Below are 17,964 nucleotides of genomic sequence, written 5' to 3'. Positions count from 1 at the left end.
CCCTGTTCCAACCCTTATCTGGAGAACAGTGTAGCGTGCCCTAATACTGCAGCGTGACATTTCCACGTACTTCACCTGCCAGCCACCCTTGTATTCTGAGTGAGGCTGACCGTTTATTACAACTTCTGTTTAATTATGCAAAGGCTTATTCTGTAGACCAATATGATTAGATTAAGATTGCTTCAACTCATTTTGCATTGAACATCATGGTCAATAATCTGGGGAGACTTTCCTATCATTGATTAGGTGATAGGACAGTGTACTACCATTCAACCCGTAATTTAACCCATTACTTTTAAATACATGTTTGTGAATGTTTATATTATGCAGCAAGAAAATAATGTCAAATCATACAGTTAACGTTTATTGGGATAATTTTCTAATTTCTTGCTATTGGTGAGGAGCCTCAATTACTAGAAGTGCAGATCAGCAGAAATGCAACCATCGTCTACAACTGATTTTCCTGACCACTTTGGTCAGCGGTTTGTGTGGGGCACGTGACCAAACTTTGGGTGTATTTGGTGGGTGAGTCTCTTCATCTTCAGTATAAAGTTTTAAAAAATCATTTCAATTACAACCTCCAGATGTGTAGGTAAATGAGAATTTGGAGAGGATGTATTTTACTCTGCAAACAATTAAGTTGAAAACTATTTTTTGGTGTTTTCCTCATTGGCTTCAACAAGTCATTGTTTTAACAAGTGGGAACATAGCATAATAAAAATGTTGTATCATACAGAAGCTGCACTCTGCCTCGTCACGGACTCTGGACAAATTGATCAAGGAGCTTTTCACAGAAACCCTACCGAAACTTACTGGAGTCTCTTTACCTGCAATGGAAAGTCTGAGAAGCCGACTGCAGCAAGATGTGACAGCAAGGAAGCAGACAGCAGAAGAAGAAAGAAAGCAGCATTTGCAACAATTCCAAGAAAAATTGGGCCAAATGAAGCAGGTATGGAGAATTAATTATTTCCAGTCTCTATTTTTTAAAATTTTCTCCTCCATTTCAGTTTGGCAATTCCTACGTGCCAACCCCTGCCGAAAGGCTGGGCAGATGACCTGCCCGTAGACTTCTACCTTTTTGTTACTCGTAATCAAGAGTGATTTCAACAGTTAGCTTCATTACAGTGATGAAACAATTGAAACAACTTGGCATAGAAGATCTCTTCAGTCTTGCACCATCCCAGCAATATTTTTAATAGGAATTTTACAAGTAATTCAATTCTGAAAACCCACATGCTAACTGTCTTTTAATCTATTATTGTAGCTGATGAGGTCCGTACTGGTTTTAAAAATAAGCATTTTGTATAAAAATTGTAACTCTTACTGTAAAATTTAGGTATGGCTAGACGAGCAAGTACTGAACTCGGTGAGACAGAAGCATCTGGTTGAGAAGCAGGAGAAGATCATTCAAGGTTTCCTACTGAGGCAGAGTGGCCTAGATGAAAAGTAAGTATGAGTTATTCAAGGTCGACCAAATTGGTAATTTACTTACTCCCTTGTGAAATTCAGTGAAACTACTGTTCCTCCCCTCTTTTTTTTCTTTCTTGATTTACTTTTGTTTCCATGAATTTTCCACCCTCGACCAAGTTTACAGGAAAGTGATGACATCCTTGAAAGTAATTCTGGACCCAACATTGGCACTCAGATTGATGTTGGCCGTGACCTCCTTGTCTTATGCCGTTATGCCATATCACATGGTGCAATGGTCACTCAAGCAATTTTAAGATTATTTTTTTCCCTTTCCCATATGCACTCATTCTTACTGGAGCGCAGTTTCATAGTGGAAGTGCCACTCCAGTATTTTGTCCAAGGGCTTGTTCTTTATTTGGAATGTAACGAAATGCTGAGAACTGTGGAAAGCTTCAAAATTAAACTGGATTCTGTTCCAGTATCAATGCACACATAATTGCATTCATGCATTTCAAGCAGGAATCATTGGATAATAATCTGGCCTGCATTCCCTTCTCTTTTTCTCTTCTCCACCTTAAAGCTGCTGAGGCCAGATCATTTGGCACAGGCTGGGTTGTTTGTACGGTGTAGTGCTAAACTGGACAGATCATTACCTTCTGAGACATTTTGAAGCTTGTGTTTCTTCAGCTGTCTTCTAAAATCTGACCCTGCTCTTACTGATTACTTTAATCTATCGTTACCTGCTGGCTATTTCCAGTACTTCCTGGGTTTTTTATGTCATCAATATAGGCCTATTATTTTCATTGTACACAAATGATTACTTGGGACACGATCTTCCCAAAGGGAACAAAGTCCCCGTTCGAGCGTGCTTAGCCGCATGTTTCCTGTCATTTGCAGTGCCGAGAAACACATGGTTATTCAATGCGACTCTCTTTGAATAAGGGGCCTAAGCGGCAAATGCGCGGCTGACGCCGCACACAGCCCCGTTTTTCACAATGGGGAGCTCCGCTCGCCGGAACTCCCCATTGTAGCTGGAGATCGGGATTCCGTTTTTAAATGACGTCCCAATCTCCGAGGCCCCGAAAAAAATTCCCGACCGTCCCCATCACAAACGCAACATGGGAGTGTCCCCCGCCTCCCGCCCTGCATCCCGCAACACCCACACTGATCAACCCCGTCCCAATCACAAGCGTGCAAAAACTACCGGCTTGGCACCGCCACTCAGGCAGTGCCCCTGCCAGTTGGCAGTCCCACCTGGGCACCATGGCATTGCCAGGTTGGCACCTAGGTGGCTCCAACGGGGTGCCAGGCTGGCACTGCCAGGGTACCCAGGTGACACCAGCAGTGCCAGGGCGTCACTCTGCCCAAAGGTGATGCAGCTGGGGGCTTCTGATCCTCTTGGAGACCCCCACTAGTGCCTTCCCGTCTGGTCACCGTTTGTGGGACCAGTACCAAACTGCACTCGCCCAAGGTCCCTGAGGCAAAGGGATTGAATCCCAAAGCCTCCGGTATCTTTGAAATCTGCACATTAGAGTGCGGCTTTCTGCATTGAATCTCCCAGGGCGTTGCGAGCCAGGTAGATTCTGGGAGCAGGGTCCCCCAGTTTTCACCGGCCACGCTGCGCCACGGCGAGCTGCTTTTCCGGTATAACGTGGTCGGAAGATCATGCAATTTCATAGAATCGTAGAGTCTTTATAGTGCAGAAAAAGGCCATTCGGCCCACATCAACAATGTCAGTATACACTGTCTACACCGACCCTCCAAATTCCTCTGATTGGAATGATTTTCACAGTTGCGTTCTTATGTTCACTCTAATTGTGCCTCAGTACCTTCATAAATATATTAATGGGTTAATAACACTTTTTACAGGCTGGTTTAGCTCAATGGGCTAGACAGCTGATTTATGATACGGAACAAGGCCAGCAGCGCGGGTTCAATTCCCGTACCAGCTTGCCCAAACAGGCGCCTGAATGTAGCGACTAGGGACTTTTCACAGTAACTTCATACTTGTGACAATAAACGGTTACTATTATTTTTACACAATGGTTTCATGTTAATTATTATTTCTTTATTAAACTGAATTGAGTATCTCCCTTACTATTATAGAGCGGCAATTTAGCACATTTTAATGTTATGTTTATTACAGGGTTCGTCTGTTACTCTGTCTTCTGTTCTCAGTAATTTTTCCTGTTCTGGCTATTTGTGGTTTCTCCTGGATTTGCTTTATCTAAAACTTACTACATTCTATTTTGTCCTATCCCATTGATTCATCCTGCTGTGCTCTCTCTTCTGACTTCATTGAGTTGAGAAAAGAAATTGCATTTATAAAGTGCTCCAGATTACATCACAGCCAAATTGCTTTGTGAGCAATTGCAGCAGTCCACCTATGTCCAGCTTATGCTTCTCACAGTAAGGTGAATGACCAGTTGATCTGCTTTCTGTAGTGACAGTTGAGGGGTAAATGTTGGCCTGGACACGGGGAAAATTCCTTCGTTCTTTTTCAAACAAGATCATGAGATTTTTTTACATTCAGTTAAACAGGCAAACATAACCTCAGCAAACATTTTATTAGAAAGATGGGCGGCACAGTGGTTAGCACTGCTGCCTCACAGCTTCAGGAACCCGGGCTCAATTCCCATCTCGGGTGATTGTGTAGAGTTTGCACTTTCTCCTCGTGTCTGTGTGGGATTCCTCCAGGTGCTCCGGTTTCCTCGCATAGTCCATGTGCAGGTTAGGTGGATTGGCCATGCTAAATTGCCCCTTATTGTCCAAAGGGTTAGGTGGGGTTACTTAGTTATGGGGAAAGGGTTGAGGCATGGGCTTAAGTAAGGTGCTCTTTCTCAGGGCCGGTACAGACTCGATGGGCCGACTGGCCTCCGTCTGCACTGTAAATACTATGATTCTCTGATCTGTCAATGCAGCAGTCCCGCAGAAGTGTCAACTTGGTGTCTGTGTTTAAGCCCTCGAGAGAGGCTTGAACCCATTAGCCTTCGACTTGGAGTCAAGCTGCCTTTACCTCCATTATTTTAGAGATCGGGAACTCCCATCTGTCTGCTGTACCCCCAGAAATCCAATTTCTACAGCTTAGACCTTTGCACATGTGCCAGTCTGAATCTGACCCAGTTGGGTGTGTACCCGTGACATCGAAGGAACTCTGAAGCTATGAACCAAGTATTGTCTGAATAATCTGCATATGTAACCACTCTTTGTGCTTGCCTTACTCTTTCAGGCTTGCTGAGCACATTGTACTGGAGCACAAGGTAGCTTTACAATCGATGGTCAGACAGCTAAGTCTGAGGCAGCTTAGTCTAATGCTACTCAAAGAAATGAAGCTTTTTAAGACAAAATGTCTCCTAGATGAACTTGGGGAACAAAAGATGAAGGAACCACCCATTTGGGATCAGCATGAAGATGAGAACGTGAAGCTACAACATAATCTGGTACTGAAATATTATTTGCTAATTGTTTGTCAAAGGATAAATATTTAATGTTCACTGTCAGGCTTTAATTTTCAAGATTTAATATTATGTAATATTAAAGCAGAGTTTGGGGAAGGGTTTTATTGCATGTGTTCAGATTGGGGCTAAATAGGTCATTAATTACGTGTGGGATTGTCCGGTCCCCCCAGCCGTGTGTTTCTCGGTGGGACGCAGTTCCCTGGCTGTGGGTCTCTATACTCTCACCGCTTGAAGATGGGAATTCCCTTTGAAGCCACCCCACGCGGCTGGCATGCAGGTGACACTTCCAGTGTGCCACGCTGGCACCAGCAGAGGGCATGCACCTGGGGAGCACCGATCCTCTGGGAGACCCCTACAAGTGCCGTTCCTGCTGGTCCCCGTTTGAGGAGACTAATACTGAACAGTGCTCGCCCAAGCTCTCTGAGGACAAGGGGATAGATTCGAATGACTCCGGTAATTCGGGAAAGAATTGCCAAAACGTGATCCCGCGCTCAATGGGCCGGATTTACTTGCAACGTTTCGCGAGACCGTGTTAGATCTCCCAAGGCGTGGACTTCCGGTTGCGGCTATGCGGAGCTGAGCCGCACGTTCGGTAGCTCCCGCCAGGAACGGACTTTTGGGCTCTTTTAAGGGCCCCCAGCAGTACTTGATCGACGATTCCCGGCGTGGGAAGGTGTCAACAGCAGGTCCCCAGTGTTCTATGTTCTGGACCAGGAGTGGGGCCAGCAAAATAGCGGTGGCAGCGCCTAGAAAAAAGCGGGGGAAGAAAAACAAGATGGCGGCCGGCGGAGGCCTTGCGGAATGGAAGCAGTGGGTGCAGGTGCAGCAGGAGACTCTCCAGCGCTGTTTTCGGGAGCTAAAAGTGGAGCTGCTAGACTTGCTGAAGGCTAATACAGACAAGCTGCTGGCGACACAGACAGCCCAGGGGAGGGAGATTCAGGAGCTCCGACAACAAGCCTCCGAAAGAGAGGATGAGGCCGCGGCCCTCGCGGTTAAGGTGGAGATGCATGAGGCGCTCCACAAGAAGTGGCAGGAGCGGTTCAAGGAGATGGAAAACCGGTCGAGGCGGAAACATTTGCGGATCTTGGGCCTCACGGAGGGGCTGGAGGGGTCAGACCTGGGGGCTTATGTGGTCATCTTGCTGAACTCGCTGATGGGAGCTGGGTCCTTCCAGGGGCCCCTGGAGCTGGAGCAGGCCCATAGAATACTGGCCAGGAGGCCCAAGCCGAATGAGCCGCCACGGGCGGGGCTGGTGCGGTTCCACCGGTTCGTTGACCGAGAGTGCGTGCTTAGGTGGGCCAAGAAGGAGCGGAGCAGCAAGTGGGAGAACACAGTAGTGCGGATCTACCAGGACTGGAGTGCGGAGGTAGCTAAGCGGAGGGCCGGTTACAACCGGACGAAGGCGGTGCTCCACAGAAAGAGTGTGAAGTTTGGCATGCTACAGCCGGCGCCTCTGTGGGTCACCTACAAGGACCGGCACTTTTATTTTGAGTCCCCGGAGGAGGCGTGTGCCTTTGTGCAGGCCGAGAAGTAAGACTCTAACTGAGGGTCGGGGGTTTGTAAATAACTGTGTTAACTTTTGGTGGGGGGGGGGGTTCTCTGTTTCATGCTGTTTTATGCTGGTTGTGTGTTGTACCGGATTGCTGCTGAAATGGCCAGGAAGGAGCTGGAGTATGCAGGGGGAGCCGGGGTGGGGGTTTGCCGCCATGGGGAACGGGCCGAGTGGGGGGCGCTGGCCTGGGGTGGGCAGGGGACGGGTTATGGCTAGTCAGCAGGGGAGGGGGGCAGGGAGCCCTCTGCTCCGGCTGATAACTTGGAATGTGAGGGGGCTGAATGGGCCGGTCAAACGGGCCCGGGTGTTTACGCACCTGAAGGGGCTGAAGGCGGACGTGGCTTTGCTCCAGGAGACACACCTGAAGGTGGCGGACCAGGTTAGACTGAGGAAGGGATGGGTAGGCCAAGTGTTTCATTCGGGGTTGGATGCAAAAAATCGGGGGGGGGTGGCGATCTGGTGGGAAAAAGGGTGTCGTTTGAGGCATCGAAGGTGGTGGCTGACAGTGGCGGGAGGTATGTGATGGTGAGCTGCAAGTTGCAAGGGGAGCGGGTGGTGCTGGTGAATATCTATGCCCCAAATTGGGACGATGCGGGTTTTATGCGGCGCATGTTGGGCCGCATTCCGGATCTGGAGACGGGGGGCCTGATATTGGGGGGGGGGACTTTAATACATTGCTGGATCCCCCATTGGACCGATCCATGTCCAGGACGGGCAGGAGGCCCGCGGCGGCTAAGGTGTTGAGGGGGTTTATGGACCAGATGGGAGGGGTGGATCCGTGGAGGTTCGCGAGGCCGCGGGCCAGGGAGTATTCATTTTTCTCCCACGTGCATAAAGCCTATTCCCGGATCGATTTTTTTGTCCTGAGCAGGGGGCTGATTTCGAGGGTGGAGGATGCCGAGTATTCGGCCATAGTCATTTCGGATCATGCCCCGCACTGGGTGGACCTTGAGTTGGGGGAGGAGAGGGACCAGCACCCGCTCTGGCGCCTGGAGGCGGGGCTGCTGGCGGATGAGAAGGTGGGTGGGTGGGTTCGGGGGTGTATCAAGAGGTACTTAGAGGCCAATGATAATGGGGAGGTCCGAGTGGGGACGGTTTGGGAGGCATTGAAGGCGGTGATTAGAGGGGAGTTGATTTCCATCCGAGCCCATAGGGAGAGGGGAGAGCAAAGGGAGAGGGAGTGGTTGGTGGGGGAGATGGTGAGGGTGGACAGGAGATACGCGGAGGCTCCGGAGGAGGGATTGCTGAGGGAGCGGCGTAATCTTCAGGCCAAGTTCGACTTACTGACCACCAGAAAGGCGGAAGCTCAGTGGAGGAAGGCACAGGGAGCGGTGTACGAATATGGGGAGAAGGCGAGTAAGATGTTGGCGCATCAGCTCCATAAGCGGGACGTGGCCATGGAGATTGGTGGAGTGAAGGATAGGGGAGGAAATGTGGTGCGAAGGGGGGTGGACATTAATGGGGTCTTCAGGAACTTTTATGGGGAATTGTACCAGTCCGAACCCCCGGTTGGGGGGGGTGCTTTTTGGACAGGCTGAGATTTCCGAAGGTGGAGGAGGGGCAGGTGGAGGGGCTGGGGACGCCGATTGAGCTGGAAGAGCTGGTTACTGGGATAGACAGCATGCAGTTTATAAAATGCACGCAGACCTGCTGGGCCCCTGTTGGTTAGGACCTTTAACGAGCCACCGGAGGGGGGGGGGGGGGGGGGGGGGGGGGGGGGGGGGGGGGGGGGGGGCTTTGCCTCTGGCTATGTCACGGATTTCCTAGATCCTTAAACGGGACAAGGGCCCCCTGCAGTGTGGATCATATAGGCCGATCTCGCTGTTAAATGTGGATGCCAAGCTGTTGGCGAAGATCTTGGCCACAAGGATAGAGGACTGTGTGCCGGGGGTCATTCATGAGGACCAAATGGGGTTTGTGAAGGGAAGGCAGCTGAACACCAATATCCGTAAGCTTCTGAATGTTATAATGATGCCGGCAGTAGAAGGGGAGGCGGAGATAGTGGTAGCATTAGACGCGGAGAAGGCCTTTGATAGGGTTGAGTGGGGGTACCTGTGGGAGGTGCTGGAAAGGTTTGGGTTCGGGGAGGGGTTTGTCAGTTGGGTGAGGCTGTTTTATGAGGCCCCGATAGCAAGCGTAGCCACGAATAGGAGGAGATCGGAGTACTTTTGGTTGTACCGGGGGACGAGACAGTAATGTCCCCTGTCCCCCTTGCTCTTTGCATTGGCAATTGAGACCCTGGACATGGCATTGAGGGAGTCGAGGAAGTGGAGGGGTCTGGTGCAGGGTGGGGAGGAGCACCGAGTGTCACTTTACGCAGATGACTTGTTGCTATATGTGGCGGACCCAGTGGGGGGGAATGCTGGAGGTGATGAAGATTCTTAGGGAATTTAGGGGCTTTTCAGGGTACAAGCTCAACCTGGGTAAGAGTGAGTTGTTCGTCGTGCACCCGGGGAATCAGGAGGAGGGGATTGGTAGGCTCCCACTGAAAAGGGCAGGGAGGAGCTTTAGGTACCTAGGAGTCCAGGCGGCTAGGAGCTGGGGGGCCCTACACAAACTTAACCTCACTAGGCTGGTGGAGCAAATGGAGGAGGAGTTTAAAAGATGGGACATGTTGCCGCTGTCGCTGGCGGGCAGGGTGCAGTCAGTCAAGATGACGGTGCTCCCAAGGTTTTTGTTCCTGTTCCAGTGCCTCCCCATCCTTATCCTGAAGGCCTTTTTTAGGAGGGTCAACAGTAGTATTACGGGATTTGTATGGGCGCATGGGACTCCGAGGGTGAGAAGGGTGTTTTTGGAGCGGGGCTGGGATAGGGGGGGCTGGCGCTGCCCAACCTCTGTGGGTACTATTGGGCTGCCAACACAGTGATGGTGCGGAAGTGGGTAATGGACGGGGAAGGGGCAGCATGGAAGAGGATGGAGATGGCGTCCTGTGTGGACACGAGCCTGGAGGCGCTGGTAATGGCGCCGTTGCCGCTCCCTCCAACGAAGTATACCACAAGCCCGGTGGTGGCGGCTACCCTCAAAATCTGGGGCAATGGAGATGGCATAGGGGGGAGGTGGGGGGGCTCGATGGAGTCTCCAATACGGGGGAACGGACTGGTTTGTTCCAGGGAGCATCGATGGCAGGTTTCTTGGCTGGCACAGGGTAGGTATTAGGAGGTTGAGGGACCTGTTTGTGGATGGGAAGTTTGCGAGCCTGGGTGAGTTAGAGGGGAAGTTTGGGCTCCCCCCAGGGAACATATTTAGGTGCATGCAGGTTAGGGCGTTTGCCAGGCGGCAGGTGGAGGGGTTCCCTCTGCTGCCCCCACGTGGGGTACGGGACAGGGTGCTCTTGGGGGTGTGGGTTGGAGGAGGGAGGATTTTGGACGTGTACCACGTCATGCAGGAGGTAGATGAGGCCTTGGTGGAGGAGCTGAAGGGTAAATGGGAAGAGGAGCTGGGTGAGGAGATTGAGGAGGGGACATGGGCAGATGCCCTGGAAAGAGTGAATTCCTCCTCTTCTTGTGCGAGGCTTTGCCTCATACAGTTCAAGGTGCTACATAGGACCCACTTGACCGGGACGAGAATGAGTAGGTTTTCCGGGGGCGAAGGCAGGTGTGCTAGGTGCTCGGGGACCCCAGCGAACCATGCCCATATGTTCTGGGCATGCCCAGCGCTGGGGGAATTTTGGAAGGGGGTAGCAAGGACGGTGTCGAGGGTTTGTTTCGGGGAGGGGAGAAATGTGTACATGTGTTTAGTGAATCTTTTAGATCATAGAATTTACAGTGCAGAAGGAGGCCATTTGGCCCATCGAGTCTGCACCGGCTCCTGGAAAGAGCACCCTACCCAATGTTAACACCTCCACCCCATCCCCATAACCCAGCAACCCCACCCAACACTAAGGGCAATTTTGGACACTAAGGGCAATTTATCATGGCCAATCCACCTAACCTGCACATCTTTGTGACTGTGGGAGGAAACCGGAGCACCCGGAGGAAACCCACGCACACACGGGGAGGATGTGCAGACTCCGCACAGACAGTGACCCAAGCCGGAATCGAACCTGGGACCCTGGAGCTGTGAAGCGATTGTGCTATCCACAATGCTACCGTGCTGCCTGGTGCTTATCTATTCTTTTTGTAGTTACTGGGGAGGGGGGTTTGGTTTTGGGGTTATTGTGTTTTTCTTTTTTTTTGTTGTTAATACTGTTTTCTTGTTGATATTTTCTGTTTTTGATATTTTGTGAAAATCTCAATAAAAATTATTTTTAAAAAAAAAGATTTCCCAAGGAGTTGCGAGCTGGGTACATCCCGGGAGCTGGATCTCCCAGCTTCTAGCAGCCACGTTGCGCTGTGGTGTGCTGCTTTTTGGACGCAGCATAGCCATTCAAGCATGCCCTTAAATATCTTCATATTGTTTTTTTGATTGTATTTAACAAGACCTGGATACTGTTTATATTTCAAGATGTCCAAGTTCTCGAAAGAACAGGAGAAACTGTGTCACAAAGCTGAAATATTCAGTCACCAACAGCTTGCTGCAGAATCCAAGGCATTCATGGATCTTTTACAACACCACATGGAACAAGTCATTGGTCGTGTTCTGACCCAGCAAGCCAGAGCGTGCTCTCTAAGGCAGGGCCAGGACGACAACACGGAGAAACTTAAGGTAACATTTATTCAGAGTTATCCGTGGGTATCCCAAGATCAGTCCCAAAATCCACCCCTTATAGTCCAGTTTATGCAAAGTGCACTCTGTGGCCAGCTAGTACAACTGGAGAACTGTCTTTTCCATTTTACCACGGATGCCTGTATTCATTATTCAGGCCTAGAATCTTTACCTCGTACACTGATATTGATGTTGGGTTATACCAGTCTGTCGGAAGGCCTAGGCAATGAGTACAAATGTAAGTTTACTTTGAATGCAGTGATTGCAGTTGTTTAAAGTCAGACTGATCCACAGATAAACACTCTGGATGGAACTTTCTGGGGAAAAAAAAGGCCGGAATTCTCCAGTGGTTCGGATTCTCTTTTCCCACTGGCAGCGCACCCCCGCCCACGGGTTTCCCGGCGGAGTGGGGTGGCTTCAATGGGAAATTCCATTGACAAGCAGTGGGAAGAGAGAATCCCGCTGCCAGCGAACAATGCGCTGCTGAAAAATACGCGGCTGGGGCACCGGAGAATCCCGTCCAACGTGTCATTTTTGGCACGGAAATCAGTGCAATTCCCGCCAGCCCCGGCGGCAGATCTTGACCGCAATTTTCAGGCACTTAGAATTTTTTCCCACCATATCATAAACTCCGCGTGAAGCGTCTGATTTGCCCACCCCAGGGACCAGCTGAGTACTTCAATGCGCTGCATTTAAATGGCTCCATAGCACTTGCTGTCATTCAAGCCAGGAGGTTGGCAACAAGGAAACCAGCTTCTCGATTTACACAGGGGGCCCTCACCCGTATGCTGGATGCCGTGGAGGAGAGGCGGGCAATAATATACACTCAGGCTGGCAAGAGACCCATCCCCCCCCGGTCTGGGAGACACTTGTAGCACTAGTTAGTGCCAGCAGCCTGGACAAGTGGATGGGGGTGCAGTGTCGCAAGAAGATGAATATCCTCCTATGTTCAGCAAGGGTAAGTTCTTCCTGTATCCTCTCTGCACTCCATCTTGCTGTCACCTCGCAGTTGGCATCTCAATCCCACACGCTGCGGCTTACAGGCCCCCAGCACCCAATCTCCCACAAGCTTCTTCACACCCACTGACACTCCTCAGTTTACGCACAGTTCCCTCACATGCCAGGTACCACCGACTGCTGACCTGCAAGATAGCCGGCTCACATCATCCCCATTTGTGTCCCTGCAGCATAAGCTTGCCCATCCGCGATCGAGAGAAGACGGGCAATGTGATGCCTGAGCTGAGGGTCCTGACACCTTTTGAGGAGAGGACCGTGGAGCTCACAGGGGAGGAACAGGAGCGGGCCTGTGCTGAGAGTGAGGTTGGCATGTGAGAGAAGAGTGAGGAGCCACTGCACCTTCAACCAGACAACCAAACTAAAGTGAGCTCTGTGTTGTCCAAACCCTTGACCAGGTCATGCACTAATATTATCTTCCTTGCCTTGCACCAACATCACCAAACAGCCTGGTCAGTCCACTAGCAGTGTCTTATTGCCCACTCTCGACATGACGCTGGAGGTCACCGAAGAATTATCATGGCTATCATCTGCACCATCTTCCAGCACAGAAGCACACACCCCAGTGGACAACGTTAGCAGGCAGGCTTCTGGATCACCATCTGATGAACACCAGACTGCTTCTGATGCACCCCAGGTGGAGGCAGGAACATCTCGGCGAACAGACCGTCAATGGTCTGCTGGATTCCAGGATTCCGCTGTGCCCCAGCCAGGTGCCATGCTTCTGGACATATTCTTCTCTCAGATGCTGGAGATGCAAAGGCAGAGCCGGGAATACCAGGAAATGGTGTCAGTGACACTCCTATGACTGCAAGGGCAAATGGAGGAGTCCCAAAGCCTTCTGTCACAGGAGATGCTGCTGGTAATGTGTGGCACCCAGGGTACACTGCAAGGGTGGTGTCTGCAATGGAAAGCCAAGGCAAGAGATCAGGGCCCCGATTCTCTGGTCCGGCGCCAGAGTGCCAGCGCCAAAACGGGAGTACTTTACTCTGGCGCTGGTTCCGAGACCCGATTCTTGGATCCTGGGGCGGCCAGCATGGCGCTGGAGTGCCCATGCCGCTCCAGCTGCCGGTTCCGGAGTCGAGCCGGCGCCGCGGGGTACGCACATGCGCAGTTGGGCCAGCATCAACTAGCGCATGCTCAGTGGCCTTCTTCCCCGCGCTGGCCTCGACGCCAAATGGTGCAGGGATCCAGGAGCCGGCACGGAGGAAAGGAAGCCCCCCGACAGAGAGGCCAGCCCGCCGATCGGTGGGCCCCGATCATGGACCAGGCCACTACGGAGGCCCTCCCTGGGGTTGGACCCCCCCCCCCCCAACACAGGCCGCCCCCCGGACCCTTCAACTCTGAGGTCCCGCCGGCCCAGAGCATATTAGAACTGCACCGGCGGGACTAGTATTTTTTCAGACGGCCACTTGGCCCATCCAGGCCAGAGAATCGTGGCGCCGCCGGAGGATCGCCGCTACAGCCATTTGCGGCGATTCTCCGTGCAGCCCGGCGCCATGCGCGCTCGCCCATTTTTTCATGAGCGGGAGAATGCCGTTGGGGCGGGGCGGCGCGATTCGCACAGCCCCCTTCTGACTCTCCGGCTCGCCGGTGGTCAGAGAACCACGCTCCAGATCTGTGACGGGAGAACTTGGAAGCATAGCTCAGTCCCTGAGGTTCATTGCTGAGGGCTTCAACTGTATTGTTCAGACAATGGAGGGCCTCCACTACTGGCAGTGCCAAATGACATTGAGGCTTCTTGAGCTCACTCCAGCCCCCCTTCATTCTATGGGATAACCCTGGAGCACACGAGCACCCTGAGGGAGGAGGATCCGCTGGAGCATATTCCAGGTCCTTCCATCCAGGAACCTCTGTGATTGACCAGTCAATGTGAATCCCCCCCTTCCTGAGACCAGCGCAGCTTGGGCACTGTGGGCAGAACAATGGGACGGCACAGTGGTTAGCACTGCAGCCTCACAGTCCAGGGCCCTGGGTTTGATTTAGGTCTTGTGTGGTGTTTTCACATTCTCCCCATGTCTGCATGGGTTTCCTCCAATTGCTCCGGTTTCCTCCCACAATCCAAAGATGTGCAGGTTAGGTGGATTACCATGCTAAATTACCGCTTAGTGCCCAACAGTGTGCAAATTCGGGGGTGATATGGGGTTAGGACGGGGGAGTGAGCCTAGATAGGGTGCCCTTTCAGAGGGTCGGTGCAGATTCAATGGGCCGAATGGCCTCCTTCTGCACTGTAGGAGTTCTATGGTTCTAACATTGCGACGCAACAGCACCAGTGCCATGGGAAGTAGGCAGGGCCCCTCCAGGTCCCAGCCCTCCAGAGAACACCCAGCAAAGGCATCTCGGGTAACAGGCTGCCTCCACCTCTGATCTGCATCCTGGGAACAGATCTAGATATAGTGGGGGGCTTTGCAAGTCTGAGGAATTGTAGGGTCAGAGCGTGGGCATGGACAAAGTTAGGTACAGGTACTTTGGGGGCATTGTCATTTGTTAAATTTGGAACTGTCACTGAATTAAATATTACTGTTCATCACTTTATTGCCTCACAATGTTTAACCCTCCTCGCAGTGGCATTGCATTTCTTCCCATCTAGACACAGTTGTTCTCACTGGCCCTCAATGTCTGCCAGATGGTTAGGCCCTATTAGTGCGAATGTTTCATTGACGGTTCATGACCACATCAAAAGCAGTTTAGTGCTTTCTACTGAGAAAAAGAAGAGGTGAAAACACTTAACTCTTCAGTGTTTATAAACATCATAGTTAGTTTCACAGCAGGCTACTTGAGATCCGTTCAAGCATGAAGGGAAATGAAAATAATCAATCTAGACATCTGGCTGTCTGGAAGCTGTCAATTACAGGCTATGAAAAGCTATTTCTCTTTAAAGTGAGTAAAAGTGTTTCAGTTCAAAGAATCTGAGGGGGGTTTAAGTCTTGTAATGTGGTTTTGGCTTTCCATTAAGTTGCAGCTGCTGCTTTCTAGTCATATGTCTGAGGCAGCAGGCTTAAGGCACAGGTAAGTGAAAAGGCATTTTTTCACTGTTTCTGCCTGGACTGCTCATTAGATTCCAGGCAGGGGTGACTGATGGGGGGGGGGGGGGTGTTCCCCTTCCTGCTATGGGGTGAGGGGTTCTCTGCTATGAGGGGTGTTCTCTGATATTATGGGTCTCTTGTTATGGGGACTCCCTGATATGGGGGGCTGTCTGCTGGGAGGGGGTGCACTGCTATTGGGGGGAGCGGGGAGGGTTCTCTGCTACAGGAAGTTCCCTGTTATGAAGGGGTTCTCTGATATGGGAGATTCCCTGATATAGGGAGTTCTCTACCATGGGGAATTTTCTGCTTTGGGATGTTCTCTGCGATGGGGGAGCTCCCTGTTCTCTGATATGGGAGTTCCCTGTTATAGCGGCTATTTGCTCTGGGGGTGTTCCCTATTATGGGGTAGTTCTCTGCTATGGAAGGTTCCTGTTATGGGGGTTCCATGCTATGGGAGTGTGTTCCCTTATATGGGAGTTCCCTGCTATCTCTGGTGGGGATCTCTGATGGGATGGGGTCTGATGGGGATCTCTGGTGGGGGATTATGATAGGGGTCTCTGCTGGGTGGTTTTGGTGAGGGGTCCGATGGAGATCTGTGGTGGGGAGGCTGTGGGAGGGTGGGTAGGGTTAGCATTGTTGGGGGGTCGGGGGGGGGGGGGGGGGTTGGAAAGGAGGGGTGCTCAGATGGACTTTGTGGGCACCTACCTTAAATACTCACTCTCTTGGCCCATCATGTCAGGGCCACCCTGGCAAATACTTGTACCAATCCATGACCCGTGAATCCCGGCACATAGAGGGCTGGAGAATTACGGAGGTGTGGACAATCTGCTCTCCAGTCCATTAATAGGAGCGTGAAACTCTTATGCTGCTGTCGGCGGGGGAACAGAGCATCGGAAGGTGCTGATCCCACTTTTTTCTCCGCCGTTGGATTCCCTGCCACATCGAGAACTCCAGAGATGGGCATCGGAGAATCCTGCCCACCAGATGTGAATACCTCTCAGCATCATCATAGCCACAAAACTGTCTTTCGCCTGCGATTCGTCATTATCTTTGGGATGTTTCCCAGTTTCTCACAGTGTGATGTTGTCATTTATGTTATATTTAATAATTTCCACCCCCCAAACTAAAAGTTATACTTCCAACACTTATCAATTATAAAGTTAGATATTCAAAACAATTATCAGGGAATTCGGGCGTGGAGGTGAGCTTTTCTGCAAAGCTCCATGCCAGAATCACATTTTTAGAAAACTCACCACGATGTAAGTGAACTCTGCAGTATCCATGAACCATCTGGCATGAAATTACTTTACTGATTTTCTGTACAAATTTTCAGCTGCCATTGATGTTTACAATAAAATATGTTCTCCGTATTAAATGTCAAATTGTGTTTAAATCCAACAAATTTAGTGAAGAGCCTACATTTCTCCAGTGGCATTAGGTGGGGTAGTTTTTCCACAAGACAAAGGAGTAATTAAATAAATATTGACTTGTGCATATATGTTTTTTCTTTAGAATCTATTAGTAGAGAGAGCAACTGAGAGTGTCTATGTGACCATGGAAGGTGCAACCAATCTAATCCAGAATTATTACCAGCAGATGGAAGAAATCATGGATGTGTACAGAAAAGACAAAAGGAATCAGCTGAGACTCGTGCAAGGTCTCAATAAGAATATACTTTTCCTTTCTTCTGACGTGAACAATGCATTTTATAGATTTATAGAGAAATACAGCACAGAACAGGCCCTTCGGCCCACGATGTTGCGCCGAACTTTTGTCCTAGGTTAATCATAGAATTATGGACAATTTGTCATGGCCAATCCACCCAACCTGCACATCTTTGGACTGTGGGAGGAAACCGGAGTACCCGGAGGAAACCCACGCAGTCACGGGGAGGATGTGCAGACTCCACACAGACAGTGACCCAAGTCGAAATCGAACTTGGGACCCTGGAGCTGTGAAGCAATTGTGCTATCCACAATGCTACCGTGCTGCCCTTAAGAAGTTAACCTACACTCCCTTATTCTACCCTAATCCAAGTACCTATCCAATAGCCGCTTGAAGGTCCATAAATTTTCCGACTCAACTACTACCACAGGCAGTGCATTCCATGCCCCCACTACTCTCTGGGTAAAGAACCTACCTCTGACATCCCCTCTATATCTTCCACCATTTATCTTAAATTTATGTCCCCTTGTAATGGTGTGTTCCACCCGGGGAAAAAGTCTCTGACTGTCTACTCTATCTATTCCCCTGATCATCTTATAAACCTCTATCAAGTCGCCCCTCATCCTTCTCCGTTCTAATGAGAAAAGGCCTAGCACCCTCAATCTTTCCTCGTATGACCTACTCTCCATTCCAGGCAACATCCTGGTAAATCTCCTTTGCACCTTTTCCAAAGCTTCCACATCCTTCCTAAAATGAGGTGACCAGAACTGCACACAGTACTCCAAATTTGGGTGGGGAAGGTTTAGTTATAACCAAATAATGATTATAAAGAATCTTCCTTTGTTACATTGACTTGTGGAGGTTTGTGACATGCATTCTCAGTAATACCTGGCCTCAGTAGGGAGGACATGTTGACTATCCGCAGTGGAGGTAAGCAGATATGTGCAACAATATCATGAAAGAGCAGTAGTATTTCCATCCGGATGAAACCTAGGGAGGTGATTTTGAGCCCACACTCGCAGGCAGAACGTCTCGCAAGGATCGGGGAATTTGATTCTCGCCAGAGAGATCGCGTTTCCCAATTTTCCCAACCCCTCGCTGGCAATGTCACAAACGTCACGGCCACAAAGGGCATGAACCTCATTTTTATACATTTGAGTTGATTTAAATGTTGTTATCGCCCCCCCAATCCTGG

The 17,964-nt window shown here is 50.5% G+C and overlaps 1 protein-coding gene across 3 annotated transcripts in view; it reads left to right on the top strand.

The window, feature by feature from the left end:
- Positions 1–17,964, top strand: part of LOC119963439 (ellis-van Creveld syndrome protein-like) — a 66,569-nt gene that overhangs the window by 33,191 nt on the left and 15,414 nt on the right. For all 3 annotated transcript variants that reach the window (XM_038792575.1, XM_038792574.1, XM_038792573.1), the window contains exons 12-16: positions 737–949; positions 1,337–1,446; positions 4,640–4,850; positions 10,864–11,064; positions 16,617–16,761. In XM_038792575.1, the coding sequence (XP_038648503.1) occupies positions 737–949; positions 1,337–1,446; positions 4,640–4,850; positions 10,864–11,064; positions 16,617–16,761 (880 nt within the window). The remainder of the gene's footprint in view (positions 1–736; positions 950–1,336; positions 1,447–4,639; positions 4,851–10,863; positions 11,065–16,616; positions 16,762–17,964) is intronic.

Source organism: Scyliorhinus canicula, chromosome 3 (genome assembly GCF_902713615.1).
Source record: "Scyliorhinus canicula chromosome 3, sScyCan1.1, whole genome shotgun sequence".
Lineage (NCBI taxonomy): Eukaryota > Metazoa > Chordata > Chondrichthyes > Carcharhiniformes > Scyliorhinidae > Scyliorhinus > Scyliorhinus canicula.
The sequence above is the reverse complement of the archived record's forward strand: the minus strand, read 5'-3'. Positions and strand labels throughout refer to the sequence as shown.